General features: G+C 37.3%; 6 protein-coding genes and 2 pseudogenes across 6 annotated transcripts; 6 read left to right on the top strand and 2 right to left on the bottom strand.

Annotated features, from left to right (window-relative positions):
- Positions 1 to 298: 298 nt before the first annotated feature.
- On the top strand, positions 299 to 680 carry LOC133172249 (histone H2A-like; annotated as a pseudogene).
- Positions 681 to 2,569: 1,889 nt separating this feature from the next.
- LOC133171552 (histone H1-like) lies at positions 2,570 to 3,321 on the top strand. The gene has a single exon (XM_061306319.1). It carries the CDS (start codon positions 2,580 to 2,582, stop codon positions 3,174 to 3,176), a length of 597 nt encoding a protein of 198 aa, XP_061162303.1. The 5' UTR covers positions 2,570 to 2,579; the 3' UTR covers positions 3,177 to 3,321.
- A 4,360-nt stretch (positions 3,322 to 7,681) lies between these two features.
- LOC133171541 (histone H4) lies at positions 7,682 to 7,993 on the top strand. The gene has a single exon (XM_061306308.1). The coding sequence runs from the start codon at positions 7,682 to 7,684 to the stop codon at positions 7,991 to 7,993; it is 312 nt and encodes a 103-aa protein (XP_061162292.1).
- A 1,691-nt stretch (positions 7,994 to 9,684) lies between these two features.
- On the bottom strand, positions 9,685 to 10,061 carry LOC133171540 (histone H2B-like). Its single transcript, XM_061306307.1, has one exon. It carries the CDS (start codon positions 10,054 to 10,056, stop codon positions 9,685 to 9,687), a length of 372 nt encoding a protein of 123 aa, XP_061162291.1. The 5' UTR covers positions 10,057 to 10,061.
- A 2,534-nt stretch (positions 10,062 to 12,595) lies between these two features.
- Positions 12,596 to 13,347, top strand: LOC133171539 (histone H1-like). Its single transcript, XM_061306306.1, has one exon. It carries the CDS (start codon positions 12,606 to 12,608, stop codon positions 13,200 to 13,202), a length of 597 nt encoding a protein of 198 aa, XP_061162290.1. The 5' UTR covers positions 12,596 to 12,605; the 3' UTR covers positions 13,203 to 13,347.
- A 4,360-nt stretch (positions 13,348 to 17,707) lies between these two features.
- On the top strand, positions 17,708 to 18,019 carry LOC133171898 (histone H4). The gene has a single exon (XM_061306694.1). It carries the CDS (start codon positions 17,708 to 17,710, stop codon positions 18,017 to 18,019), a length of 312 nt encoding a protein of 103 aa, XP_061162678.1.
- Positions 18,020 to 19,710: 1,691 nt separating this feature from the next.
- LOC133206214 (histone H2B-like) lies at positions 19,711 to 20,087 on the bottom strand. Its single transcript, XM_061342155.1, has one exon. The coding sequence runs from the start codon at positions 20,080 to 20,082 to the stop codon at positions 19,711 to 19,713; it is 372 nt and encodes a 123-aa protein (XP_061198139.1). The 5' UTR covers positions 20,083 to 20,087.
- Positions 20,088 to 20,350: 263 nt separating this feature from the next.
- LOC133172245 (histone H2A-like) lies at positions 20,351 to 20,732 on the top strand (annotated as a pseudogene).
- Positions 20,733 to 22,072: the final 1,340 nt, after the last annotated feature.

The following is a 22,072-nucleotide window of genomic DNA, read 5'->3' as shown; positions in this document are numbered from 1 at the left end:
GGTTTGTATCTATTGCGTATTAAATGTGACTGTTTTTTTTTTTCTATTCTTTGTATACCTAAGGGAGAAAATATATGCAATCCATTTTCGAATATAAATATCAAACATTACAGTATTTCACTGTTGAAAACGTAAAACTTGATTAAACAACGAACTGAAAATTGATTTATTTCATATCTAAAAGGATGCGTCTCTTTCTTTTAATATTCGCTAAAGCCTGCATTAGGGTCGCGAAGGCTGTTACGAGTAATTCGTTGATTTCATTTCTTGAGCGTCAACTACTCGCAACAGATCAAAGATGTCAGGACGTGGTAAAGGAGGCAAAGTGAAGGGAAAGGCCAAGAGCCGATCATCCCGTGCCGGACTTCAGTTTCCCCGTGGGTCGTATCCACCGTCTGTTGAGGAAGGGCAACTACGCCGAGAGAGTGGGAGCCGGCGCCCCGGTGTACCTTGCCGCCGTTCTTGAATACTTGGCCGCCGAAGTGTTGGAACTGGCAGGCAACGCCGCCCGCGACAACAAGAAGACCAGAATCATCCCCCGTCATCTGCAGCTGGCCATCCGCAACGACGAGGAATTGAACAAACTCCTGTCCGGCGTGACCATCGCCCAGGGTGGAGTCCTGTCCAACATCCAGGCCGTGCTCCTCCCCAAGAAGACCCAGAAATCAGCCAGCAAGTAAAAAGTCTGTACGACTTTTATATGCCAAACGGCCGTTTTCACGGCCACCCAAATTTTTCGAAAAGATGCCTATAAGATCAGACGCAAAGAAACGAAAGTTATAAAATACTTAATTTTTTGGAACAATATAAATGAGTTAACATGCACACAAAAAATATATATACAGCACTGCATATTGCATTTTACTACAAATTTCACATAGAATTAAAATAATGGGTATATAACGCCCGAATTCGAAAAGAAATAGACCAGCAGTACAGATGAACAAAACACATGTACACTATATTTACAAGTTTATTTTATATATATTAATTGATTATTTATTAACACTTGTGAATCATAATCATCTTATCCGGGATCCCCTGCCCCCCATTGCTAAATTGTTGAAATGGAAAGAACTCTGGATAGAGTGAAAATAAACCAGTTTCAGAGAACCTGTAGCCCTCAAATTTAGTTGTGTGAAATTTAGGACTGAATAGAAATTTCAGTTTGTTACAGATCAAACACATTACCATCCAATAAATGTTGTCCTTTAAAAAAGTAATTAGAATCATCCTGAGTGTTAACTTGATTTCAAAGGAGATCGGTCGTATTTTTATTATATATATACAGTTTTCGCTGCATGTAACTTTGTTAATACATCGTTTTTTTATCTCTATATTTTTTCGCCCAAATTCAGTCGAGTTGCTGGATACAATAAAATATGAATCATTGATAGTTTCTGTTCAATGATTTGCATTCCATATAGCTGCTGCATGTATTAAATGTCGACAGATATGCATGATATATGCCTGATAACGTAGTTCACAATTTTATGCATTATTTTGTAGAAGACAGAAAATACATATTTTTCTTATTATACATACGCGACATACATACTTATAAACACATTTTCAACAAAGATTTATAAACAAGGTTTAAGGGTTTCATGGCAGTAGAATCTTATTAAATCGTGAAAAAAAAAAAAAAAAATCGGTTATTGTTTTACATTTTTCATATCTTTGAAACGCGATTGATTTAAACTGTGTAATTTACAGCAAATTTCTATCTTTATATAAAGTAATGAAACAAATAGAAAGATCGTTTTGATTTTGGTTATCTGAATTTATCAACAAGACACTATGTATACCTCTAAGATGGTGCAATTTAATTGAATTTGGACGTTTATTAGATGTAAATAATAATTTCATTTTCCTTTCTTTTCTTTTATTTTCCTTGCCCTTTCGTCATATGTATGCCTACTGCACCTGGGAAATAAGAAATACGAAAACTTTACAATAATAAAAAAAAAATCATGATTAAGAAAAAAAAAATCTCAATGTCATTATTTCCATTCTGTCCGGCGCTCGTCTACTGCCATTTAAGGAACGTTTGACACACACAGTCTCTGTTGATTTCTCACAGTTTGAGAGCGGATTGATGATGTCCGTAGGACTTGAAGATTCAAATGAAATTCTTAAACGTGTCTACATCTTACTTAAATCATAACTGATATTTGTCGTTTCGAGCACAATTATCAACTTTTATCGTACCTTGAACTTCAGAGACGCGAGTTTAGATGCCTATTTTTCCTGAATTTGAGCACTACACTTAGAAAAATCTAAAAATGTGATCGATAAAATGATAAAGAGGAAACTGGACGTTAGGATTTTAATCGTGTTTTGTGGTAAAGTTCCTCCGCTGAGTTGCAGCGTCGATGCAAATACCCATATTGAAACACACATGCACGAACGGATACATGAAGGTACATCGACCTCGACACATTGGATGTTTTCTCGGGGGTCCGCGCTCATTGTAAACAAAAACGGCAAGTGCGTGTGACCGAGGTATTTCAATGCTTGCAGCTCCTGAGAAGTTACAAACTCGACGACAGGTTTTGTTTTCTTCTCTCGAAGTAACCATGGCCGATACCGTTGCTCCAGCCAAGTCCCCAGCTAAGAAGAAGTCCACAAAGCCAAAGGTGCCCGCTGCACACCCTAAGTACATCGACATGATCAGCGCTGCCGTTGCAGCTCTGAAAGAACGCGGTGGCTCATCCAGACAAGCCATTCTCAAGTACATCATGGCCAACTACAAAGTGGGCAACGATGTTAAGTCTATCAACACCCACTTGAAAATGGCCTTGAAGAGTGGCGTTAAAAAAGGTGCTCTGAAGCAAGCCAAGGGTACAGGCGCCAGTGGCTCCTTCAAACTTGGAGATAAACCCAAGACCGAGAAGAAGCCTAAAGCCAAAAAGGTTGCCAAACCCAAGGCAGCTAAGCCCAAGAAACCTGTCGCCAAGCCCAAGAAGCCTGCCGGAGAGAAGAAGGCCAAGACTCCTAAGAAGAAGGCAGCAGCCAAGAAACCAGCGGCACCCAAAAAGGCCAAGTCTCCGAAGAAGAAGGCAGCACCCAAGTCTCCAAAGAAGGCTGCGGCCAAACCCAAGAAGGCCAAGACCCCCAAGAAAACAGCAGCCAAGAAAACAAAGACTCCCAAGCAGGCAGCCGCCAAGAAATAAGCAGTCTTAGCATCCCTGGCAGAATGTACATCTAATTTAACAAAAAAAAAAGCTCTTTTCAGGGCTACCAAAATTTTAAGAAAAGATACCTCAGTTACAGTCGTTAAAGAAATGTTTCAACATGTATTGCACAGTTATGTCTTATTTCTTGCTCTCTCCCTTTCTCTTAATTTCTAATATCATTTTACAATTTGGCCATGAATAAGAATTAACAAGGATCCTGTTCATGATTTGTGAAGTACGTGAGCAAATGGTAGTAAGAAAGAAAATAATAAGCAAATAAACAAAAGCCCAAAAAAAAAAAAATTTTTTAAGAGTAATTCAAAAGAAAAAAAAACAAAACAAACAAAAAAAAACAGGGGTCAGGAGCTTGGGATGTGTCATGATTGAAATTAATGATGATTAAACAAGAGTATAGCATGTAATGCAGATATGATAGATTTTTATCACACCCTGGTGATGTAATTCTGTTCAAAGTTCTGCTGTTCAGTAGATGTCTGGTACGAGTACTGTGAGACAAATTTTAAAAGCGATGACTGTTAATGCAGATGTTGAACAACCTGTACATGATCACGAGACTCTTGTGATATATATATTGTACAAATCTTCTTACAAAATTCATTTCTTGAATAGGCTTGTTGGCTATGTTTTCAATAACTACCAGGAAATGATGATATCTTTAGAGATTTAAAGTCACGGGAAAAAGAGAAGATAAAAAACACACAGACACACACATAATGAAAACTAGGTCATAAAATGTTCAGTCCATTTATAATTATATTATTCAGTATTAAACACTGATTCTTGGATAAAGTAAAATATTAATATTATGGTCATAGAAGCATTAATTTCACTAAATAGAAAGGATCATGTTCATTAAAACATTTCATGATGATGCATTGGTAGGATCAAACCTACTTTTGTGCTCTGTGGGACATGCAAGTAATTCAACAACTTTAAATAAATGGAAAACAAACAAAAAAATCATTCGTCGAAATTGAAGAGAAAAATACATTTAAAACTAAAGTAGTAAATCTTTCATTTCTATTATTTTGATTCTATTTATTATTCAAGTTGCACATCTCATCCAGTGGGTTCTTTTTCAAATGTTGAAATAGAGACAAAATACATTGATTTCATCAAGTACAAAATCTGTGCAAAATGTGGATCGAAATGATTTTTACTGAGACCAATCGAAGTACGCTGTGTGCAACTAATCACAAGGCGTCTTATTCAACACAACAACCAATCGAAAACATCCTTACTTAATGCGCGGTGATTTCAAAGGATGATCGGATCCACGGGCTATAGAACCGTATAAAACTTTACTTGAAACGCCGATTTAGTCATTCATTTGATCTGAACTGAGAGAAGATGGCACGTACCAAGCAGACTGCAAGAAAATCTACTGGAGGCAAGGCCCCACGAAAACAGCTGGCCACCAAGGCAGCTCGTAAGAGTGCACCAGCCACCGGTGGCGTTAAGAAGCCCCACAGATACAGGCCAGGAACTGTCGCTCTCCGTGAGATCAGGAGATACCAAAAGAGCACCGAGTTGCTCATTAGGAAACTCCCTTTCCAGCGCTTAGTGCGTGAAATTGCTCAGGATTTCAAGACCGACCTGCGTTTCCAGAGTTCCGCCGTCATGGCCCTCCAGGAAGCCAGTGAGGCCTACCTTGTCGGACTCTTCGAGGACACCAACTTGTGTGCTATCCACGCCAAGAGAGTGACCATTATGCCCAAGGACATCCAGCTTGCCAGACGTATCCGTGGCGAACGAGCTTAAATCCTATTCTTATCTTAGACAAACACAAACGGCCGTTTTCACGGCCACCAAATTTTTTTAGAATAGATGCCTTCATGGTACAGCTTCCAGAAACGTAAACTCAGAACACATTTCACTTATAGGACTGATTGATATTTATAGACACTTCAAATAATAATTAATGAGCGAAATCACAAATACACGTGCAAGTCAAGAATCAAAAGTTACAACACTTGTGTACATGTATCCAAATTCCCATGACATTGAATATGGAGAAAAACCCGTGCAGCACGAGCTGCATATATTCAGCTCGTGTGCCATGTTTACAAATATCAGTTACACACAAAAACGCTGCGTGCATGGTTATGAGTAATTTTTTACTTTCTCATCCCCCCCCCCCTCGAATAAACAATATTTTTCTTTTTATTATTTATGATGATTATCATTCATTTATATTTCTTTTTACACTACGATGACATGTCATGAGAAAAGAAATAGAAAAATAATCAAGGAGGCCTAACACTAACGCGTACTGGTCACTAGGGTGCTTTAATCGATGTGTTTCTATATAACCTAAAAAAATATTTGATGATTTAATCATTTATTTCTATCCATGGCCTATCTTATTTCAAGAGGGGTGCCTCTGTGTGAATATATAAATTTATATGAACATTAGGAGACACTTCGATGCGTACGACATATCGTATAAAGATCTATTGATGTACGTCTATATTACACATAAAATGGTTAATGCAACAAACAATTTTTTTCCCTGAAAATGTGCCAAAGATCCCCCCTCTTAAATTGATTTCGCCCAAGATTCAGACTGCTAATTAAATGATTACCCCCCCCCCCCAAATGATTTCGCCAAACATGTTGCAATACAATAACACATAGCATAATTAATATAAAGAAAAGACAAAGAATTGTACATTCAATCAAATAAAATGTATGTAAGATGGCAAGGGAATATGCAAGCACACCAAGTATAAATAGATTTTTTTTTAAACAACCATATGTGCTTATATTATGACTATTTTTACATCTTGTATTCTACTTTTGGAGCGAAGTTGTTTGATTATTTCTCTTATATTTATTTTCACTTCTCACAATGTACATAACCTATAATGTCCATGGCAAGGAAATATGCAAGCACACCAAGTATAAATAGATTTTTTTAAACAACCATATGTGCTTATATTATGACTATTTTACATCTTGTATTCTACTTTTGGAGCGAAGTTGTTTGATTATTTCTCTTATATTTATTTTCACAATGTACATAACCTATAATGTCCATCTTTGTGTATAATATGTAAAAAGAAATGTAAATACGAGGGTTGTCCGTAAAGTTCGTGGACAAGCTAAAATTTAAATAAAAGTTGCGTCATAGGTATTTATTATTAGCATATTTATAATCCTTTACTATATGTGAATTACAAAATGAAAAATTTTATTCAATTTTAAGTGCATGATTACAATTATGACCTCATTATTAGACTTGGGATGGTGACCCGGAGCACAACAAAGTTTCAATTAAAAAGTTATTTATCACTTTATACATTTCATTTATATTCTGTAAAATTTCGCGGAAATTTGGATTGTTTTTACATTATAAGGTTGACAAAAGATATAACGTCAAAACTGTAAAATTTGAACGTTCAAAGTTTCGAAATGGCAGAGAAATCGAGGTCAGAGTTTATTAAGACAGGATCGTCATTGTTCGAAAGAGGGACGTTTTCAAAAAAGGTGGAGCAGAGAGTAGTGATAAAATTTTGTGTAGACATCGAAAAAACACCAATAGAGACCCATAAATTCCTTAAACAGTCGGGAAATCATAGTATAGTAATCTATTCTTTAGTGTTTAAGTGGCACAGGAGATTTTCGGACGGAAGAGACAGTTTACTAGATGACATGCGTGAAGGAAGACCATCTTTTCGAGATTGTAGTGCTGTAAAAAATGAAGTTCTTAACGTGACTTTGCCGTATTTCCGTACATGAAGTCTTTTTACGCGGACAGAGGTTTGATGATTTACAGGCTCTGCAATAGGAAATGTGTTAAATATTATTTCACGTATGAAACCAGAACAGTTTGTGCACATTTTTGATAACTGGTTGAAGCGACATAAGAGATGTGTTGAGTTATACGGTGACTACGTTAAGAAAACTTAAATGTATTTAGCTGTTGACGTAGAGTAACGTCAAGGATTTTTGTTTTAATGCTCCGGGTTTTTTGTATCTGATAAATTTTAACTATTTGTGCCTTGTTTGTGATTAAAACCTGCACATTAATAAACTGAAACATGAATTTAATGAAAATAATAATTTCAAATATTTTATCAATGTTTGTCAGTAATTATCATTGTTGTCCACGAACTTTACGGACAACCCTCGTAAATGATAAGAAGAATTATAATATTAATCAAAGAAAAATATTGTTTCAATATTCCGAAAAAATAAATATGAGGAAATGAAAAAAAAATAATAATAATATTCATAATCATGCATGCTCGACATTAACAACAGCTTGAGGACACAAAATGTAAACAAAACATGCAAGGCGCGCTGAGCGGGAACCAATCATACCGCAGCTTACTAGTACGCCTTCGGAAGGTGAAAATTGCACTACCGAAGATTTCAAGATACAAGGCTCTCTAGCACGTCGTTGATTGGCGCTATATATATTGCGATCTCGCCGGATTGCCGTATAATCAGCGGCTAATCGACTGAGAGAAACAAGTATGTCTGGACGAGGCAAAGGAGGAAAAGGTCTTGGAAAGGGGGGCGCCAAGCGTCACAGGAAGGTCTTAAGAGACAACATCCAGGGTATCACCAAACCTGCCATCCGCCGTCTTGCACGCAGAGGTGGAGTTAAACGTATCTCTGGGCTCATCTACGAAGAGACCCGTGGTGTCCTTAAAGTTTTCCTTGAGAACGTCATTCGTGATGCTGTCACCTACACAGAGCACGCCAAGAGGAAGACTGTTACAGCCATGGACGTTGTCTATGCCCTGAAGAGACAGGGACGTACCCTGTATGGATTCGGAGGTTAGGTACCCCTAGCATTTGGTGCTTGGCAGCGCAACAAACAAACGGCCGTTTTCACGGCCACCAAAATCTTTAGAAAAGATACCTCTGAGCAGACGTAAAAAGAAACGAATATGTTGTAACATGTATTTATTAATATTATTTGATTATGTATTGTTTAAGCACATGTAGTTTGGAATTGAATTAATTCCTGGACATATCCAAGGATAGTCTTTCCGTACTTGTGCACAGAGAGGCCTAGAGGAGAGCAGAATGAATACAATGTTTATTTGCATAACCAAATGAAAACGGTAGGCCCCTATTGCAAGACTGCATTTTTTCAGTTGTTTATTATCAGAGATCCTGGGTAAAGTGAACAAACATGATTAATAATAGGAATACTTATATGTTTATTCACCAGTCAAGAGCCCCTCTGGGGGAGGGGGCAGATAGAAATATTTCAGTACCGTCACATTTATATCAATATTAAAATATCATAATATGATGCGATATTATATTTGTTAAGAGATGTGACATACCGGTATTTTTAAAAGCATTATCATATATTCATACAAAATACCAATCAAATTCCAGAATAGCTTTCTCTGTAAAGGTGCATCATGTTTCTCTGCAAAACAACACATACACCACATTTATTTTATATTTAATTAATTTTGTGTGTGTGTGTGCGGGGGGGGGGGGGGGGGCATCCACAAATGGTATGAATTTGTTATAGCTCTAGTATGTGTTAAAACGTGCTAGGTCTTGGGGAGCAGAATATTTGAATATTAATATTTTTCTCGAATGGATCCTAAATTTTGGACATCAATATCACAGGTTATGAAAAAAATTGCTTATCTTAAAAGTTGTCATGTACACCCTTTGAATTATGTACAGAAAAAGTTCTTTGTTTTCCTTTTCTTTTTCCCAATGTTTATAATATTTCTAAATTTTTTGCTTTCATTTTTTTTTTTAATCGTGTGAAGAAAAGGCGTAACATTTTCCAGTAACTAACCTGCATTGCTTTACTATAAGATGGTTGCAGGACCAAATTTTCCATTGGATGTTGGTCAATGTTATCAAAACATTATCAACATCTAAAACCTTTCTAGAATCCCCAAGTTTGATTGGCACAGCTGATTACAGTACAGAATGGCTACACATAACTAAAAAAAAAAAAAAAATGAATAAAAATGTTTCTGACTACTGGTGCATGCTTTCAGTATCTGATTCACTATAGATGGCTCTCTTGTATTTAAGTTTGAGAGAGAAAAAAAATGTGACTGTTTTATTGAAGATTGACTATGAGAATTAAAAATACTCCCAGATAATGAAACGAAGACAAGCTTGTTTTCTATAACAGGCATAAACTGTGGTGTTATAATTGCTTCTATGGGGGCCTTGTCTGTTATATTTTGCTTAGTTCTGTCTATGAAATTTATCAATCAAAGCCTGCATAACATTAAACATTCCAAATACTTAAACGGGACAAGCTCATTAATAATGTAAACAAATGAGTTAAAAATCTCTTCTAACACACTTGGGGTAAATTGTTTTCATAGCATTCACCCAGACCTAGCCATTGCAAATGTATTGTAATATATTTCTGTTAACAACTACATTGTTTCTAAACGCTGTAGTGAAGGTATCTTTTCGAAAAATTTGGGTGGCCCTGATAAGGGCCGTTTTGCTTTTGCTAGAATGCCAAGTTTGCAGTTTATTTGCTGCTGGTGTACTTGGTGACGGCCTTGGTTCCCTCAGATACAGCATGCTTGGCCAGTTCACCTGGCAGAAGGAGACGGACAGCTGTCTGGATCTCTCTGCTGGTGATGGTAGAACGCTTGTTGTAGTGAGCAAGACGGGAGGCCTCGGCAGCGATTCTTTCAAAGATGTCGTTGACGAAAGAGTTCATAATGCTCATGGCCTTGCTGGAAACACCAGTGTCTGGGTGGACCTGTTTCAGCACCTTGTAGATGTAAATGGCGTAGGATTCCCTCCTCTTCCTGCGCTTTTTCTTATCTCCAGTTCTCTGGGCCTTGGCCTTGGTGACTGCTTTCTTGGCTCCTTTAGATCCGACTTTGGGTGGCATGTTTACAGGTTGTAGATAATCTGAAAACTATGGTTGTCGTTTCTCGCCTCGCTGCTTTTATATCGCGCAGGCGGATAACGGTGGAGCGCATTACGGACCCCCGAGAAAACATCTGTTCTTCGGCGAGCGACAAAGTGTGTAGAATACGATCGTGACGATTGGCTGGACAGTTCAATCCGCCTGCGTCTTTAAATAGGGTCGCGAAGGCTGTTACGAGTAATTCGTTGATTTCATTTCTTGAGCGTCAACTACTCGCAACAGATCAAAGATGTCAGGACGTGGTAAAGGAGGCAAAGTGAAGGGAAAGGCCAAGAGCCGATCATCCCGTGCCGGACTTCAGTTTCCCCGTGGGTCGTATCCACCGTCTGTTGAGGAAGGGCAACTACGCCGAGAGAGTGGGAGCCGGCGCCCCGGTGTACCTTGCCGCCGTTCTTGAATACTTGGCCGCCGAAGTGTTGGAACTGGCAGGCAACGCCGCCCGCGACAACAAGAAGACCAGAATCATCCCCCGTCATCTGCAGCTGGCCATCCGCAACGACGAGGAATTGAACAAACTCCTGTCCGGCGTGACCATCGCCCAGGGTGGAGTCCTGTCCAACATCCAGGCCGTGCTCCTCCCCAAGAAGACCCAGAAATCAGCCAGCAAGTAAAAAGTCTGTACGACTTTTATATGCCAAACGGCCGTTTTCACGGCCACCCAAATTTTTCGAAAAGATGCCTATAAGATCAGACGCAAAGAAACGAAAGTTATAAAATACTTAATTTTTTGGAACAATATAAATGAGTTAACATGCACACAAAAAATATATATACAGCACTGCATATTGCATTTTACTACAAATTTCACATAGAATTAAAATAATGGGTATATAACGCCCGAATTCGAAAAGAAATAGACCAGCAGTACAGATGAACAAAACACATGTACACTATATTTACAAGTTTATTTTATATATATTAATTGATTATTTATTAACACTTGTGAATCATAATCATCTTATCCGGGATCCCCTGCCCCCCATTGCTAAATTGTTGAAATGGAAAGAACTCTGGATAGAGTGAAAATAAACCAGTTTCAGAGAACCTGTAGCCCTCAAATTTAGTTGTGTGAAATTTAGGACTGAATAGAAATTTCAGTTTGTTACAGATCAAACACATTACCATCCAATAAATGTTGTCCTTTAAAAAAGTAATTAGAATCATCCTGAGTGTTAACTTGATTTCAAAGGAGATCGGTCGTATTTTTATTATATATATACAGTTTTCGCTGCATGTAACTTTGTTAATACATCGTTTTTTTATCTCTATATTTTTTCGCCCAAATTCAGTCGAGTTGCTGGATACAATAAAATATGAATCATTGATAGTTTCTGTTCAATGATTTGCATTCCATATAGCTGCTGCATGTATTAAATGTCGACAGATATGCATGATATATGCCTGATAACGTAGTTCACAATTTTATGCATTATTTTGTAGAAGACAGAAAATACATATTTTTCTTATTATACATACGCGACATACATACTTATAAACACATTTTCAACAAAGATTTATAAACAAGGTTTAAGGGTTTCATGGCAGTAGAATCTTATTAAATCGTGAAAAAAAAAAAAAAAAATCGGTTATTGTTTTACATTTTTCATATCTTTGAAACGCGATTGATTTAAACTGTGTAATTTACAGCAAATTTCTATCTTTATATAAAGTAATGAAACAAATAGAAAGATCGTTTTGATTTTGGTTATCTGAATTTATCAACAAGACACTATGTATACCTCTAAGATGGTGCAATTTAATTGAATTTGGACGTTTATTAGATGTAAATAATAATTTCATTTTCCTTTCTTTTCTTTTATTTTCCTTGCCCTTTCGTCATATGTATGCCTACTGCACCTGGGAAATAAGAAATACGAAAACTTTACAATAATAAAAAAAAAATCATGATTAAGAAAAAAAAAATCTCAATGTCATTATTTCCATTCTGTCCGGCGCTCGTCTACTGCCATTTAAGGAACGTTTGACACACACAGTCTCTGTTGATTTCTCACAGTTTGAGAGCGGATTGATGATGTCCGTAGGACTTGAAGATTCAAATGAAATTCTTAAACGTGTCTACATCTTACTTAAATCATAACTGATATTTGTCGTTTCGAGCACAATTATCAACTTTTATCGTACCTTGAACTTCAGAGACGCGAGTTTAGATGCCTATTTTTCCTGAATTTGAGCACTACACTTAGAAAAATCTAAAAATGTGATCGATAAAATGATAAAGAGGAAACTGGACGTTAGGATTTTAATCGTGTTTTGTGGTAAAGTTCCTCCGCTGAGTTGCAGCGTCGATGCAAATACCCATATTGAAACACACATGCACGAACGGATACATGAAGGTACATCGACCTCGACACATTGGATGTTTTCTCGGGGGTCCGCGCTCATTGTAAACAAAAACGGCAAGTGCGTGTGACCGAGGTATTTCAATGCTTGCAGCTCCTGAGAAGTTACAAACTCGACGACAGGTTTTGTTTTCTTCTCTCGAAGTAACCATGGCCGATACCGTTGCTCCAGCCAAGTCCCCAGCTAAGAAGAAGTCCACAAAGCCAAAGGTGCCCGCTGCACACCCTAAGTACATCGACATGATCAGCGCTGCCGTTGCAGCTCTGAAAGAACGCGGTGGCTCATCCAGACAAGCCATTCTCAAGTACATCATGGCCAACTACAAAGTGGGCAACGATGTTAAGTCTATCAACACCCACTTGAAAATGGCCTTGAAGAGTGGCGTTAAAAAAGGTGCTCTGAAGCAAGCCAAGGGTACAGGCGCCAGTGGCTCCTTCAAACTTGGAGATAAACCCAAGACCGAGAAGAAGCCTAAAGCCAAAAAGGTTGCCAAACCCAAGGCAGCTAAGCCCAAGAAACCTGTCGCCAAGCCCAAGAAGCCTGCCGGAGAGAAGAAGGCCAAGACTCCTAAGAAGAAGGCAGCAGCCAAGAAACCAGCGGCACCCAAAAAGGCCAAGTCTCCGAAGAAGAAGGCAGCACCCAAGTCTCCAAAGAAGGCTGCGGCCAAACCCAAGAAGGCCAAGACCCCCAAGAAAACAGCAGCCAAGAAAACAAAGACTCCCAAGCAGGCAGCCGCCAAGAAATAAGCAGTCTTAGCATCCCTGGCAGAATGTACATCTAATTTAACAAAAAAAAAAGCTCTTTTCAGGGCTACCAAAATTTTAAGAAAAGATACCTCAGTTACAGTCGTTAAAGAAATGTTTCAACATGTATTGCACAGTTATGTCTTATTTCTTGCTCTCTCCCTTTCTCTTAATTTCTAATATCATTTTACAATTTGGCCATGAATAAGAATTAACAAGGATCCTGTTCATGATTTGTGAAGTACGTGAGCAAATGGTAGTAAGAAAGAAAATAATAAGCAAATAAACAAAAGCCCAAAAAAAAAAAAATTTTTTAAGAGTAATTCAAAAGAAAAAAAAACAAAACAAACAAAAAAAAACAGGGGTCAGGAGCTTGGGATGTGTCATGATTGAAATTAATGATGATTAAACAAGAGTATAGCATGTAATGCAGATATGATAGATTTTTATCACACCCTGGTGATGTAATTCTGTTCAAAGTTCTGCTGTTCAGTAGATGTCTGGTACGAGTACTGTGAGACAAATTTTAAAAGCGATGACTGTTAATGCAGATGTTGAACAACCTGTACATGATCACGAGACTCTTGTGATATATATATTGTACAAATCTTCTTACAAAATTCATTTCTTGAATAGGCTTGTTGGCTATGTTTTCAATAACTACCAGGAAATGATGATATCTTTAGAGATTTAAAGTCACGGGAAAAAGAGAAGATAAAAAACACACAGACACACACATAATGAAAACTAGGTCATAAAATGTTCAGTCCATTTATAATTATATTATTCAGTATTAAACACTGATTCTTGGATAAAGTAAAATATTAATATTATGGTCATAGAAGCATTAATTTCACTAAATAGAAAGGATCATGTTCATTAAAACATTTCATGATGATGCATTGGTAGGATCAAACCTACTTTTGTGCTCTGTGGGACATGCAAGTAATTCAACAACTTTAAATAAATGGAAAACAAACAAAAAAATCATTCGTCGAAATTGAAGAGAAAAATACATTTAAAACTAAAGTAGTAAATCTTTCATTTCTATTATTTTGATTCTATTTATTATTCAAGTTGCACATCTCATCCAGTGGGTTCTTTTTCAAATGTTGAAATAGAGACAAAATACATTGATTTCATCAAGTACAAAATCTGTGCAAAATGTGGATCGAAATGATTTTTACTGAGACCAATCGAAGTACGCTGTGTGCAACTAATCACAAGGCGTCTTATTCAACACAACAACCAATCGAAAACATCCTTACTTAATGCGCGGTGATTTCAAAGGATGATCGGATCCACGGGCTATAGAACCGTATAAAACTTTACTTGAAACGCCGATTTAGTCATTCATTTGATCTGAACTGAGAGAAGATGGCACGTACCAAGCAGACTGCAAGAAAATCTACTGGAGGCAAGGCCCCACGAAAACAGCTGGCCACCAAGGCAGCTCGTAAGAGTGCACCAGCCACCGGTGGCGTTAAGAAGCCCCACAGATACAGGCCAGGAACTGTCGCTCTCCGTGAGATCAGGAGATACCAAAAGAGCACCGAGTTGCTCATTAGGAAACTCCCTTTCCAGCGCTTAGTGCGTGAAATTGCTCAGGATTTCAAGACCGACCTGCGTTTCCAGAGTTCCGCCGTCATGGCCCTCCAGGAAGCCAGTGAGGCCTACCTTGTCGGACTCTTCGAGGACACCAACTTGTGTGCTATCCACGCCAAGAGAGTGACCATTATGCCCAAGGACATCCAGCTTGCCAGACGTATCCGTGGCGAACGAGCTTAAATCCTATTCTTATCTTAGACAAACACAAACGGCCGTTTTCACGGCCACCAAATTTTTTTAGAATAGATGCCTTCATGGTACAGCTTCCAGAAACGTAAACTCAGAACACATTTCACTTATAGGACTGATTGATATTTATAGACACTTCAAATAATAATTAATGAGCGAAATCACAAATACACGTGCAAGTCAAGAATCAAAAGTTACAACACTTGTGTACATGTATCCAAATTCCCATGACATTGAATATGGAGAAAAACCCGTGCAGCACGAGCTGCATATATTCAGCTCGTGTGCCATGTTTACAAATATCAGTTACACACAAAAACGCTGCGTGCATGGTTATGAGTAATTTTTTACTTTCTCATCCCCCCCCCCCTCGAATAAACAATATTTTTCTTTTTATTATTTATGATGATTATCATTCATTTATATTTCTTTTTACACTACGATGACATGTCATGAGAAAAGAAATAGAAAAATAATCAAGGAGGCCTAACACTAACGCGTACTGGTCACTAGGGTGCTTTAATCGATGTGTTTCTATATAACCTAAAAAAATATTTGATGATTTAATCATTTATTTCTATCCATGGCCTATCTTATTTCAAGAGGGGTGCCTCTGTGTGAATATATAAATTTATATGAACATTAGGAGACACTTCGATGCGTACGACATATCGTATAAAGATCTATTGATGTACGTCTATATTACACATAAAATGGTTAATGCAACAAACAATTTTTTTCCCTGAAAATGTGCCAAAGATCCCCCCTCTTAAATTGATTTCGCCCAAGATTCAGACTGCTAATTAAATGATTACCCCCCCCCCCCAAATGATTTCGCCAAACATGTTGCAATACAATAACACATAGCATAATTAATATAAAGAAAAGACAAAGAATTGTACATTCAATCAAATAAAATGTATGTAAGATGGCAAGGGAATATGCAAGCACACCAAGTATAAATAGATTTTTTTTTAAACAACCATATGTGCTTATATTATGACTATTTTTACATCTTGTATTCTACTTTTGGAGCGAAGTTGTTTGATTATTTCTCTTATATTTATTTTCACTTCTCACAATGTACATAACCTATAATGTCCATGGCAAGGAAATATGCAAGCACACCAAGTATAAATAGATTTTTTTAAACAACCATATGTGCTTATATTATGACTATTTTACATCTTGTATTCTACTTTTGGAGCGAAGTTGTTTGATTATTTCTCTTATATTTATTTTCACAATGTACATAACCTATAATGTCCATCTTTGTGTATAATATGTAAAAAGAAATGTAAATACGAGGGTTGTCCGTAAAGTTCGTGGACAAGCTAAAATTTAAATAAAAGTTGCGTCATAGGTATTTATTATTAGCATATTTATAATCCTTTACTATATGTGAATTACAAAATGAAAAATTTTATTCAATTTTAAGTGCATGATTACAATTATGACCTCATTATTAGACTTGGGATGGTGACCCGGAGCACAACAAAGTTTCAATTAAAAAGTTATTTATCACTTTATACATTTCATTTATATTCTGTAAAATTTCGCGGAAATTTGGATTGTTTTTACATTATAAGGTTGACAAAAGATATAACGTCAAAACTGTAAAATTTGAACGTTCAAAGTTTCGAAATGGCAGAGAAATCGAGGTCAGAGTTTATTAAGACAGGATCGTCATTGTTCGAAAGAGGGACGTTTTCAAAAAAGGTGGAGCAGAGAGTAGTGATAAAATTTTGTGTAGACATCGAAAAAACACCAATAGAGACCCATAAATTCCTTAAACAGTCGGGAAATCATAGTATAGTAATCTATTCTTTAGTGTTTAAGTGGCACAGGAGATTTTCGGACGGAAGAGACAGTTTACTAGATGACATGCGTGAAGGAAGACCATCTTTTCGAGATTGTAGTGCTGTAAAAAATGAAGTTCTTAACGTGACTTTGCCGTATTTCCGTACATGAAGTCTTTTTACGCGGACAGAGGTTTGATGATTTACAGGCTCTGCAATAGGAAATGTGTTAAATATTATTTCACGTATGAAACCAGAACAGTTTGTGCACATTTTTGATAACTGGTTGAAGCGACATAAGAGATGTGTTGAGTTATACGGTGACTACGTTAAGAAAACTTAAATGTATTTAGCTGTTGACGTAGAGTAACGTCAAGGATTTTTGTTTTAATGCTCCGGGTTTTTTGTATCTGATAAATTTTAACTATTTGTGCCTTGTTTGTGATTAAAACCTGCACATTAATAAACTGAAACATGAATTTAATGAAAATAATAATTTCAAATATTTTATCAATGTTTGTCAGTAATTATCATTGTTGTCCACGAACTTTACGGACAACCCTCGTAAATGATAAGAAGAATTATAATATTAATCAAAGAAAAATATTGTTTCAATATTCCGAAAAAATAAATATGAGGAAATGAAAAAAAAATAATAATAATATTCATAATCATGCATGCTCGACATTAACAACAGCTTGAGGACACAAAATGTAAACAAAACATGCAAGGCGCGCTGAGCGGGAACCAATCATACCGCAGCTTACTAGTACGCCTTCGGAAGGTGAAAATTGCACTACCGAAGATTTCAAGATACAAGGCTCTCTAGCACGTCGTTGATTGGCGCTATATATATTGCGATCTCGCCGGATTGCCGTATAATCAGCGGCTAATCGACTGAGAGAAACAAGTATGTCTGGACGAGGCAAAGGAGGAAAAGGTCTTGGAAAGGGGGGCGCCAAGCGTCACAGGAAGGTCTTAAGAGACAACATCCAGGGTATCACCAAACCTGCCATCCGCCGTCTTGCACGCAGAGGTGGAGTTAAACGTATCTCTGGGCTCATCTACGAAGAGACCCGTGGTGTCCTTAAAGTTTTCCTTGAGAACGTCATTCGTGATGCTGTCACCTACACAGAGCACGCCAAGAGGAAGACTGTTACAGCCATGGACGTTGTCTATGCCCTGAAGAGACAGGGACGTACCCTGTATGGATTCGGAGGTTAGGTACCCCTAGCATTTGGTGCTTGGCAGCGCAACAAACAAACGGCCGTTTTCACGGCCACCAAAATCTTTAGAAAAGATACCTCTGAGCAGACGTAAAAAGAAACGAATATGTTGTAACATGTATTTATTAATATTATTTGATTATGTATTGTTTAAGCACATGTAGTTTGGAATTGAATTAATTCCTGGACATATCCAAGGATAGTCTTTCCGTACTTGTGCACAGAGAGGCCTAGAGGAGAGCAGAATGAATACAATGTTTATTTGCATAACCAAATGAAAACGGTAGGCCCCTATTGCAAGACTGCATTTTTTCAGTTGTTTATTATCAGAGATCCTGGGTAAAGTGAACAAACATGATTAATAATAGGAATACTTATATGTTTATTCACCAGTCAAGAGCCCCTCTGGGGGAGGGGGCAGATAGAAATATTTCAGTACCGTCACATTTATATCAATATTAAAATATCATAATATGATGCGATATTATATTTGTTAAGAGATGTGACATACCGGTATTTTTAAAAGCATTATCATATATTCATACAAAATACCAATCAAATTCCAGAATAGCTTTCTCTGTAAAGGTGCATCATGTTTCTCTGCAAAACAACACATACACCACATTTATTTTATATTTAATTAATTTTGTGTGTGTGTGTGCGGGGGGGGGGGGGGGGCATCCACAAATGGTATGAATTTGTTATAGCTCTAGTATGTGTTAAAACGTGCTAGGTCTTGGGGAGCAGAATATTTGAATATTAATATTTTTCTCGAATGGATCCTAAATTTTGGACATCAATATCACAGGTTATGAAAAAAATTGCTTATCTTAAAAGTTGTCATGTACACCCTTTGAATTATGTACAGAAAAAGTTCTTTGTTTTCCTTTTCTTTTTCCCAATGTTTATAATATTTCTAAATTTTTTGCTTTCATTTTTTTTTTTAATCGTGTGAAGAAAAGGCGTAACATTTTCCAGTAACTAACCTGCATTGCTTTACTATAAGATGGTTGCAGGACCAAATTTTCCATTGGATGTTGGTCAATGTTATCAAAACATTATCAACATCTAAAACCTTTCTAGAATCCCCAAGTTTGATTGGCACAGCTGATTACAGTACAGAATGGCTACACATAACTAAAAAAAAAAAAAAAATGAATAAAAATGTTTCTGACTACTGGTGCATGCCTTTCAGTATCTGATTCACTATAGATGGCTCTCTTGTATTTAAGTTTGAGAGAGAAAAAAAATGTGACTGTTTTATTGAAGATTGACTATGAGAATTAAAAATACTCCCAGATAATGAAACGAAGACAAGCTTGTTTTCTATAACAGGCATAAACTGTGGTGTTATAATTGCTTCTATGGGGGCCTTGTCTGTTATATTTTGCTTAGTTCTGTCTATGAAATTTATCAATCAAAGCCTGCATAACATTAAACATTCCAAATACTTAAACGGGACAAGCTCATTAATAATGTAAACAAATGAGTTAAAAATCTCTTCTAACACACTTGGGGTAAATTGTTTTCATAGCATTCACCCAGACCTAGCCATTGCAAATGTATTGTAATATATTTCTGTTAACAACTACATTGTTTCTAAACGCTGTAGTGAAGGTATCTTTTCGAAAAATTTGGGTGGCCCTGATAAGGGCCGTTTTGCTTTTGCTAGAATGCCAAGTTTGCAGTTTATTTGCTGCTGGTGTACTTGGTGACGGCCTTGGTTCCCTCAGATACAGCATGCTTGGCCAGTTCACCTGGCAGAAGGAGACGGACAGCTGTCTGGATCTCTCTGCTGGTGATGGTAGAACGCTTGTTGTAGTGAGCAAGACGGGAGGCCTCGGCAGCGATTCTTTCAAAGATGTCGTTGACGAAAGAGTTCATAATGCTCATGGCCTTGCTGGAAACACCAGTGTCTGGGTGGACCTGTTTCAGCACCTTGTAGATGTAAATGGCGTAGGATTCCCTCCTCTTCCTGCGCTTTTTCTTATCTCCAGTTCTCTGGGCCTTGGCCTTGGTGACTGCTTTCTTGGCTCCTTTAGATCCGACTTTGGGTGGCATGTTTACAGGTTGTAGATAATCTGAAAACTATGGTTGTCGTTTCTCGCCTCGCTGCTTTTATATCGCGCAGGCGGATAACGGTGGAGCGCATTACGGACCCCCGAGAAAACATCTGTTCTTCGGCGAGCGACAAAGTGTGTAGAATACGATCGTGACGATTGGCTGGACAGTTCAATCCGCCTGCGTCTTTAAATAGGGTCGCGAAGGCTGTTACGAGTAATTCGTTGATTTCATTTCTTGAGCGTCAACTACTCGCAACAGATCAAAGATGTCAGGACGTGGTAAAGGAGGCAAAGTGAAGGGAAAGGCCAAGAGCCGATCATCCCGTGCCGGACTTCAGTTTCCCCGTGGGTCGTATCCACCGTCTGTTGAGGAAGGGCAACTACGCCGAGAGAGTGGGAGCCGGCGCCCCGGTGTACCTTGCCGCCGTTCTTGAATACTTGGCCGCCGAAGTGTTGGAACTGGCAGGCAACGCCGCCCGCGACAACAAGAAGACCAGAATCATCCCCCGTCATCTGCAGCTGGCCATCCGCAACGACGAGGAATTGAACAAACTCCTGTCCGGCGTGACCATCGCCCAGGGTGGAGTCCTGTCCAACATCCAGGCCGTGCTCCTCCCCAAGAAGACCCAGAAATCAGCCAGCAAGTAAAAAGTCTGTACGACTTTTATATGCCAAACGGCCGTTTTCACGGCCACCCAAATTTTTCGAAAAGATGCCTATAAGATCAGACGCAAAGAAACGAAAGTTATAAAATACTTAATTTTTTGGAACAATATAAATGAGTTAACATGCACACAAAAAATATATATACAGCACTGCATATTGCATTTTACTACAAATTTCACATAGAATTAAAATAATGGGTATATAACGCCCGAATTCGAAAAGAAATAGACCAGCAGTACAGATGAACAAAACACATGTACACTATATTTACAAGTTTATTTTATATATATTAATTGATTATTTATTAACACTTGTGAATCATAATCATCTTATCCGGGATCCCCTGCCCCCCATTGCTAAATTGTTGAAATGGAAAGAACTCTGGATAGAGTGAAAATAAACCAGTTTCAGAGAACCTGTAGCCCTCAAATTTAGTTGTGTGAAATTTAGGACTGAATAGAAATTTCAGTTTGTTACAGATCAAACACATTACCATCCAATAAATGTTGTCCTTTAAAAAAGTAATTAGAATCATCCTGAGTGTTAACTTGATTTCAAAGGAGATCGGTCGTATTTTTATTATATATATACAGTTTTCGCTGCATGTAACTTTGTTAATACATCGTTTTTTTATCTCTATATTTTTTCGCCCAAATTCAGTCGAGTTGCTGGATACAATAAAATATGAATCATTGATAGTTTCTGTTCAATGATTTGCATTCCATATAGCTGCTGCATGTATTAAATGTCGACAGATATGCATGATATATGCCTGATAACGTAGTTCACAATTTTATGCATTATTTTGTAGAAGACAGAAAATACATATTTTTCTTATTATACATACGCGACATACATACTTATAAACACATTTTCAACAAAGATTTATAAACAAGGTTTAAGGGTTTCATGGCAGTAGAATCTTATTAAATCGTGAAAAAAAAAAAAAAAAATCGGTTATTGTTTTACATTTTTCATATCTTTGAAACGCGATTGATTTAAACTGTGTAATTTACAGCAAATTTCTATCTTTATATAAAGTAATGAAACAAATAGAAAGATCGTTTTGATTTTGGTTATCTGAATTTATCAACAAGACACTATGTATACCTCTAAGATGGTGCAATTTAATTGAATTTGGACGTTTATTAGATGTAAATAATAATTTCATTTTCCTTTCTTTTCTTTTATTTTCCTTGCCCTTTCGTCATATGTATGCCTACTGCACCTGGGAAATAAGAAATACGAAAACTTTACAATAATAAAAAAAAAATCATGATTAAGAAAAAAAAAATCTCAATGTCATTATTTCCATTCTGTCC

The sequence above is a fragment of the Saccostrea echinata genome, unplaced genomic scaffold (assembly GCF_033153115.1).
Source record: "Saccostrea echinata isolate AGI-Se365-2 ecotype Australia unplaced genomic scaffold, CSIRO_AGI_Sech_v1 ptg000054l, whole genome shotgun sequence".
In the NCBI taxonomy this organism is placed as follows: Eukaryota; Metazoa; Mollusca; class Bivalvia; order Ostreida; family Ostreidae; genus Saccostrea; species Saccostrea echinata.
The sequence above is the reverse complement of the archived record's forward strand: the minus strand, read 5'-3'. Positions and strand labels throughout refer to the sequence as shown.

Bases quoted from the DNA above. Each gene is read 5' to 3' on its own strand.
- LOC133171898 (XM_061306694.1), top strand. From the start codon at position 17,708: ATGTCTGGACGAGGCAAAGGAGGAAAAGGTCTTGGAAAGGGGGGCGCC.
- LOC133171552 (XM_061306319.1), top strand. From the start codon at position 2,580: ATGGCCGATACCGTTGCTCCAGCCAAGTCCCCAGCTAAGAAGAAGTCC.
- LOC133171539 (XM_061306306.1), top strand. From the start codon at position 12,606: ATGGCCGATACCGTTGCTCCAGCCAAGTCCCCAGCTAAGAAGAAGTCC.
- LOC133206214 (XM_061342155.1), bottom strand. From the start codon at position 20,082: ATGCCACCCAAAGTCGGATCTAAAGGAGCCAAGAAAGCAGTCACCAAG.
- LOC133171541 (XM_061306308.1), top strand. From the start codon at position 7,682: ATGTCTGGACGAGGCAAAGGAGGAAAAGGTCTTGGAAAGGGGGGCGCC.
- LOC133171540 (XM_061306307.1), bottom strand. From the start codon at position 10,056: ATGCCACCCAAAGTCGGATCTAAAGGAGCCAAGAAAGCAGTCACCAAG.